Here is a 9,325-nt window from a genome sequence, read left to right on the forward strand (position 1 = left end):
TCTGAATATTTGGAATCTTGTAGGCCCTTCTCTCTTTATTTAAATACATTTTAATGTTATTATTGTGTACAAAATATTTAACAATGAGGTGTTAATACGGCTATTTAATAATTTTAAAATTATATTTACCGTTTTAACACATGTCTGTTGAAAACACAATATTAATTGAAATACAGTGAATGTCATTTGTTAAAAAAGCGGTTGAATTATTATCCAGTGTAATTATTACCCAGTAAAATATAAACATTTTTCCTTCCGATCTCTGATTTGGTGATAACTACTGTCTATTACAACTGCTACTCATTACCAAAACTTGAAAATTGTTTGATTTGTATACATATGTCTATGGTTTCTTTTTGATTTAGTCATACTTGCGCAAAAGTATATATAATGGATTCACTCCGAGATGATTTAGCTATGGCCGTTTGTTTAAATATTATAAGGCCCAAACGAAGGAGAATTTTGTCGTTGATGCAAATTAATCTAGCACACTGTGCAAACTCCCATAAATATGAACCATTTTTATTCTCAGTAAAGCCTGTAGAAAAAGAAATTCGACATAAAGAAATTTTTATTTGGTCTTATTGTGAAAAAAATAAATTTATTTAAAATACATAGATACACATGTACTTTATATGTTTTAGTGCAACATTTTTGTCTGTCACTGTATTTGGTCTAATTTGAATATTCAAATAAAAAATATGTTAATACATATTCTGTATGTATTGTTAATATTTTTAAACTATTAAATGACAATTAGGTATCTTGCGTTTATAAACGAAGAATTATTGTTAACATTCTAAAATACAAAGGGACAATGAATTTATTTTACTTACACTCACTTTCTCACTCATAGAATTGTCTGGACGACTGAAGAGAACGAAGTTTTTATACAGAAATATTTCATATTTAGTGTTTATTTTCTCATCTTTTATTGGGTACTTAGTTTTTATGGCCAGCGCAACATTTAGAGTTTAACTATAATTAGCCAAATAATAAAATCATTACAACAGCTGGCCGTTTTAAATAAGTACTATTCTTCGTATACGAGTGGGTGTTTGATTTTTTTTTTTCATTTATATTATAGTCCAAATTATTGCCATTAACTTGGAAAGAACGCAAGACTTAGGATCTAAAAGCATTGCCGCTCTATATAAAAATTGCATTAATTTCACGGTTGATTAGTAGTGTACAATAATTGTGAGATTACATTTCATACGAATTCATTTAATACGAAATAAAAATTTAAATTGTTTTTCATTTTTTATGCTTCTATTAATAAATAATATAAATTGTGAAATTGTGAAAAGTGAATTAATACGCGTTTATTTGTGCATATTTTAACGAGATAAATAATAAAACACAATAAATAATAATGTGAATTATAATTTTAATTAAAAATAATAATTCGTTTTCACTAAAGTAAAACCAAAAAAAAAATAGAAAATAAAACCAAAACATGATAAACATAAGCATTTCAAATTTACTCATCATATACGTAATCCTTATGATGTGTGCACGGATTGGGCTGTCCACATATGCCCTACAGCCCCAGCCTTTCAACAGAGCTAAATTATTGTCTGATAATATTCAAAAGACAGCAATAAAAGAATTTGTGCTTGATAGTAGTTCAAATATTTTAAGAAATTCATTAAAAAGGGATGAAAATATCACCTTAACAATTCATCCATTGCCATATTACACAGCAGCAAGAGCATTTGACACACCATCTTGGCAATTAACGCAAACTAATTTGAAGGAACATGAAAGTGCTGACAAAGACGGTATTCGTCGTTCTGTTCTTGATGAGAATATTAAAATTCATAATGATTTTCATTATGGAATTAATAAAAGCAATCAAGAAAATAATTTCTACAACAACCCAAAACAACCAAAACCTTTATTGTCTGACATCAAACTTGTCAAATCACCAACCATGTCTTCGTCCTCGTCGTCATCGAGAGCAACAGCATCGTCTACAGAATCAACAAACTCCTCATCATCAGTATCGTCGTCGTCATATTTTGAACGTGTTGAATTGCATGAATCTATGACGCGTACAAAAAATGAAAAATTACTAGTTCATCGAAATAAACGCTATTTATTATTTCCCGAAGGTAGTTCATTCCAGTTAGGTGAGTGAAACAAATTGATAACCCAATCTTTAGTATTCCTCCACCTCCTTAACGGTAGGACAGAATACGTACATTCATATTTTTTAATATGTTTTTTTTAATATTTTTATTTTTTTTTTTTTTTTGTATTTAATAAAGTACAATGTAAGATATTGTTATCGCAAACTTGATTGAATTATTCTATTGAAATTGATCACTAAGGGCCAATTTTTATGTGAATGATTAGCGATTAGTGTTTATAAACTGGTTAACCGAAAACCACGTTTTTATTGCATTTTTTTGGTTTTCGTGAACCAATTTTTTAAAAACATCAATTTTTGGTTATTTCGTTTTTATGTCTCGGTTAATGGCCAATTTTCGGTTAACCTACAAACCGGTTTCTTTAAAAGTCGATTTTTTACAAACAATATTAGCGATTAAATTAAAATTAATCCTTGAAAGTTGTTTTTGTGTACTAGGTTAGCTAATTTTGTTTGCTAGTTTAAGCTTCCAATGGAGGCGGTTTGAACTTGAGCAAGAAATGTAAAAGTGTCAACAGCTCATGCAAAGAAAATAATAAATATAGTTTTTATAAAAATTAACAGTAAAAATTATCGTTCGTTTTAACAACAAATAGTGACATTTCGAAGTTTAATATTTTACTTAAAAACATGAACTAATCAATTGGCAATTTTATTGCCAACTCAAAAACCCACTCTAAGTATAGCAATTAACGTTAATCAAACAAATATTAATATCTATCCCGGACTTATAAGAAGCACACTACTACCAACTAGCCCACTTGGGTAAGTTTGTATATATTTGTTCCATGAAAGATAAACCACTATTACTAACAAGTAAGAGTATTATATTCGATATGCCGAATCTTATATACCCACCATCAAACCGTATACAGTAGGATTGTCAATAATATAAAAATTATTCCATTAATCGAGACCAAAAAATTAGTTTTTTTCGAACGAATAAAAAATTTCCAATTTAGGAGAAAGAATAATTCGAACAATTTTTGTCGAATAATCGAATATTCGAATAATATTTGAATGTTACTTTTTACCCATATTTTATTTATTTATTGAAGAAAGAATTCCATTAAACAAGTTTTATTTGGATTTTATTAAATTATTCAGATAAAAACTTTTATTCGTTATTCGTTTGATAATCGAATAACTTATAAAATATATATCTCGAACAAAAAAATTTTTATACGAATAATTTTTAACACGAACAATTGTATGTAGTAAATGGAATGCTCACCTACAAACATTAGGTTGATATTATTATATGTATTGCAATTCATAGCTATACTCGCATTTTGAAGCCAGTGCTGAGCGTTAAATTAATTTTCTGAGCTGGGCATTATATGGAGGGTAGGGTTAATTATGGACTGATTCTCATAAAATTAGTAAAGGGGTAGAAATATTTGCGCTCATAAGAAACTTACTTGTGTCGAATTTCAGCGCTTTCATCGAATTTTAAAGCCAGTAATGAGCGTTAAAATAATTTTCTAAGGGGTGCCTTATATGGAGGTTATTTATGGAACGATTCTCATAAAATTCAGGCTTTAAAGTATTTTTTTGAAGGGAAATATATATGAGGGGTAGGGACAAATTTAAAACGGCATAGACCGTCATAAAATATTATTTTTTATTTTTGTTGAATTTCATCGCTATATTCGCATTTTTATGACAGTTATTACTGTTAAAGCTCTTTTTCAGGGGCCACTGTATATGGGCTATATGAAAACGTGGACCGATATTGCCCATTTTTAATACCAAATAAATCTTACTTATAGGGAATATTTGTGTAACAATTTCGACCATCCATCTCTTTCCGTTCGAACTCTATGGTGCTTCCAACAGACAGACGGACAGACATGGCTAAATCGTCGTAAAATTTAATAGGGACCCAGAATATATATATATACTTTTATGGGTCTATACTTCCATATATTACAAACCAAATGACAAAATATACACTCCAACTTCCTTGATGGTGGATATAAAAACCATAAAGCAGAAGTGGCTGTATCGGTTCTACTTCTAACATACAGTGTTATTAATATTACAGCGATTGTGTAATATTAAATGCCATTTAGGCCTTCAGCCACCAATTTAAAAACAAATTTCACGAATTTTTTACTGTTTTGTTAGTTTTAAAACCCTGATACACAACTGTATTTGTAATTGCTTTAAAAATTGTTCATCTTATCAAAAATTCAAAATCTTAAAAACTATATTCCTTCATCACTTTCATCCATTTATTTTCGTTAAAAAATAAATACCTATGTACATATGTATGTTAGGTTAAAACTCTTTGCAATTTTTTATTTCTGTATATTTCATAGGATGAAAGAAAAAATACAAAAGAGTCCCTCTATGAATTTTCTTTTAATAAGGAAAGAGTCTACACTTACAGATTATTTTTAAATTTAATTTTGATAGATAAAAAGTATTAAAACTTCCAAGTTAAAGAATTTATTCAATAAGGACCGTGTCATGTTAAATTTTATGTTTTTAGGTTTCAAAATAAAATTGCATTCCATTAAGTGACTACAAAGCTCTTAAAGTGCCAAAAAGGAGAGTTTTTTGAATAAAAATTTGTTTTTTGACAGCAAAGAAAAAAAAATTATATGAACTCTTAGACAATTTTTGCTAGGATCAATAAGTGAAAAGTTACACTGATTTGCATAAAACTCTGTATGACCAAATTGCATTCGCTGCGGGAAGTTTTTGATAACAAATATATTAAAAAAATAAGTTTTTATTATCAGGCGGAAAGTACTGGCATTTGAAATAGATCGAAACCTTAATAGAATTTTAGAAAATGATATTAGAAATTTCGTTCGCTTTGGACTAGCACAGTGGTAGCAATAAGACAATACTGTGGTATTTTATGGCCCAAAAATAGTTATTACCCTAATATATGTATATGAAATGAATTATTTTACATTTTCTTCTCCTATCGTGTCGTATCTTGACACAACTTTCACACATCTTATTTAACTTTTAATATTTCAGTTTTTGATCTTATCATACCGATTGTGGATTACACTAACTTCGCTATTATGGGCATAACATGTGCAGTGGCCTGGGAATTACCAAGCAAACCGCCTAGTGAGATAATTGAGAACTTCCGTACAAAACTTAACGATGGCACATTCGGTCTTAGCAGACGCAACGATTCTACACAGCAACAACTCAAGTACATTAATAGCCAGCGAACGGAACAGGAGGTCGTAGAAGACAATAAAACATGGAAAGAAGGCACTGCAGGCATATACAACCAAAACTATCCACAGTATCAGCAGCATCAACAGCTGTCAGCAACAGTTGCAACCATATCCGGACATGAACAATTTTTAACGAACGCAGCAAAGCCACCTCTTCCACTACCACAATCACCATCACCATCATCATCTTCAAGTAATTTATATTACAATAACTATCGCCAGCGAGAGAAATTCCAACAGCCACCAACTTCAACAACATTTTTCTACAGCCAGCATCCACAGCAGCATCAACAGTGGCACAACTACAATTTCAAAACGTTTGATTCGAATCAGAGAAAAACTTTTTACGCCAACGACAATAGAGAACGGCCAATCTACCGAAATGATTTTGCAAGCCAGGCAAATAAAAACAACTACTACCAGGCTCATCTCCCAACTAACCAATGGAATGCTGAAAATTGGCAAGCAACGAAGCAGCAGCAGACGAAATTTCCATACAATGGTGTTGATGCGGGCGATTACTGGAATAAAGACAACTGGTGGGAGCGCAACAAAAACCGCATCGAAAAGCATTGGCAGGAAAACCAACAGAAATGGTCGCAGTATCAAGAAAAGTAAAAAAAATCACATGAATTCAGACATCAAACAGTTGTGAACAAAAATACTTACAACCTATAAGTACTTTATTCATCCAAATACATCTCATGCTACTTCACTTTTAGTCACAATTGTGTTTTAAATTCAGACATACATACATATTTGTATCACACATAGAATTTTCTAATTTATTTCCAACATTTCTAACATTTTTTTTGTTTTTATTTCGCAGTCCTCATAGTTACCAAACACCGATGTTTAGCAAACGCACAAGCAGAAATCGTAAAATTTTAAATAAACCACCAAAGCATCGTATTTACCCGATATTTGGTAAACGTAGACGACGTCGCAGTACTGCTGACCATCGTGCACATTTGCACAATGATAATTTAACAAAAATACTGCAAGACATTCACACCAGAGAACATTTACAGACACGACAAAAACTTTATGGAAAAATTGAAAAACTTTACAAAACGTAAGTATTTAGTTGTGGCCATGGGGTTATTGATGTTAATACTGTTGTAAATAATTCACACATGTGCAATTCCTACATACCCCAAAAATTAACACATATTTACGATTTTTATATATTATTTTGTTTATTTTTCTTTTTTTTTTTTGCAAATCCTGTTGACAGACGTGGTCAGAATGGAACCGCTTGTGTTTTGAGGGCTCTCTGTGAAACGGAAAAAATGCATGCATATGGTCATTACAACGAAAGACCTCAAAGTTTTGTTATGGAACTTTTGCGTTCTATATTTGCATTGCCCAAAGATACACTGACCAATTCAAAGGATTCATCGTTGCATCTACATTCCCGTTACACGGATGCAGTCTTGCGTGCCCATGATGTCACACAAAGTTGTAGTCAGCAATATTATGATTGTGAATACAGCATTACCTATGATACATAAATAAATACTCGCTTTTACCCTTAGACCGAAAAACGTCATGTTATTTAGAAATATAGAAATATAAGTATATGTAAATACTTATATACGTATGTATGTGTTTATGTGTAAATAAATGTATTTAAAACGTTAATACACTTGTGTCAAATTTAATTATAAATTTAGAATTACACAGTGAGACAAAATAAAGAAAAAAAAAAAAATATATATATATATATATATATATATATATATATATATATATATATATATATATATATATATATATATATATATATATATATATATAATATATATATATATATATATATATATATATATATATATATATATATATATATATATATATTATATATATATATAATATATAAAACATATTAAAATAAAAATTTGGGCGATCATTCTAAAATTTGGTGGAAGGATTTATGTTTATATGGAAGCTATTTGTATGTAAGCTATTGTAATAAATTCAAATGAGTCCCGATCATTACAAAAATTGGTAGTGTCGTTTATTGTTCTATAAAACTAAGTTTTGCCGATTTCTTGTTGACAAATAAAATATTTAACTTAATTATGAGGAGGTACGGTTGTATGGAGTTTTATAAAACTAAGTTTTGCCGATTTTTGTTAACATAATGGAACAATAAACGTAGTTATGAGCCCAGAAGCCTTATTCGGGGGTACGGTTTTAGGCGAAACAATGGACCGATTTCAACAATTTCCAATCGATAAGATTATGTGCCAAACTTCATCAAATTATCTTTTAAATTGCGACCAGTATCGCGCGCACAAGGTAAACATGGATACACAGACAGACAGACGGACACAGCTCAAACAAGATGGGTGTAGGACTAATATTTTTGGGTGTTACAAACTTCAGCACAAATGCATAATACCCTCCGCACCATAGTAGTGTAGGGTGAAAATCAACAAAAAGAGACAGAAGTGGAACATTAAATGACAAATACAGACTAACTAGAAACATGCATACGAAATTAAAAAATGAAAATGGAATTTTGTTGGTAGTGATGATGGCGCTACTACTTATTCGAAAGGGTAAAATAAATGCTACTATAGAATACCCACATATACACATACATACATACATCCATTTGTAACAAAATATGGAAAAAACCACAGAATCACCTAAAGGAACTTAGTAAATGGTTGGCTGTTAGTTTAGAGTTTGATTTAAAGTTCTATTTTTAGTTTTTGCAGTTTTATGTAATTTTTGTTCTATTCTTATTATTATTTTTTTTTTATTTCACCAGAAAATTGTTGTTGAAATGAAGTGCACATTTTGCACATTATATGTATGTATGTAAATAAAACGAAAACTTTTGTCATTCGAAACCCGCACCAGATTGTTAATTGAAAAAAGTTTATTTTCATACAACAGAATGCAAAAAATAGAGAACTTTAAACATAATGAATTGCAGAGCATGAACTAATTTGTACTAAAAGCGTTTTTATTCATATACAAATATTACACTCACTGTTCTATATTCATACATATGTACATACATATATATAAATGTTTTTTGTTTTAAAATTATAGAACAAAACATGTAGGAGAGTATAGCCGGAATGACCGACCCTACACCAGTATTTCATTATAAAAAAAAACATTTATGTTGAATTCTGCGTTAATTGTAATGTATTTCAAAAAAGACAACAAATTTCCATATTCCCAATATTTGATTTGAAATGTGATACTTTTTAAATTATTAAATTAAACATATATACTATATATTGTATAAATTCATTAGTCCCAAAATGTATTAAATGTGGAAAATCCTCTTGTTCTAGAACAAAACCAATTTCACATCTTACGATTTATAAAAACTTTTTAAGAAGTACATAAATCCACAAGTATGTATGTTTATATTTTTATACCATACACCATTTTAGTGGGGAGGGTATATTAGGTTTGTGCTGATGTTTGTAACATACAAAAATATTCATCCTATACCCTCCTTAAAGTTTCAAGATAATTGAATGACATTTGGCATACACCCTTTTAAAATCGGTCCATTCGAATAGAGCCTTAGGGCTTATAATTTTGTTAAATGATTTATTATGTGAATAAATATGTCGATAAAACTTAGTTTTATGGAACTTTAAATGACACTACCGATTTTTGTAATGATTGGGACTAGCCCCCATACAAACTCCCCTTCAGAAAATGAAGGTCAAAATTCACTAATAACACTTTAAAAATCTACATTAATAACTTTAAAGTAGATGTAACTTCCTCTATCAACAATTATAAGCATAGACCCATATTTAACCCAACTCCCCTACGAGGCCTCTTGTAAAAATTTTCTTTTTTGTCAAAAATAAGTAAAAATATTCTGAAATAAAGTTAAAAATAAAATCAAATATTTTTTTTTTAATAATCCACATTTTTAACATACTAACTGGTGTGGGGTATCATATGGTCGACATAC

At 29.7% G+C, this 9,325-nt stretch overlaps 1 protein-coding gene across 1 annotated transcript; it reads left to right on the forward strand.

Moving 5' to 3' along the window:
* The first annotated feature begins 975 nt into the window (after window positions 1-975).
* Window positions 976-6,997, forward strand: LOC111674501. Its single transcript, XM_023435118.2, has 4 exons — window positions 976-2,135; window positions 5,153-5,978; window positions 6,194-6,439; window positions 6,602-6,997. The coding sequence occupies exons 1-4, from the start codon at window positions 1,460-1,462 to the stop codon at window positions 6,876-6,878; spliced, it is 2,025 nt and encodes a 674-aa protein (XP_023290886.2). The 5' UTR covers window positions 976-1,459; the 3' UTR covers window positions 6,879-6,997.
* The last annotated feature ends 2,328 nt before the right edge of the window (window positions 6,998-9,325 follow it).

This window comes from Lucilia cuprina, chromosome 4 (genome assembly GCF_022045245.1).
Source record: "Lucilia cuprina isolate Lc7/37 chromosome 4, ASM2204524v1, whole genome shotgun sequence".
In the NCBI taxonomy this organism is placed as follows: Eukaryota; Metazoa; Arthropoda; class Insecta; order Diptera; family Calliphoridae; genus Lucilia; species Lucilia cuprina.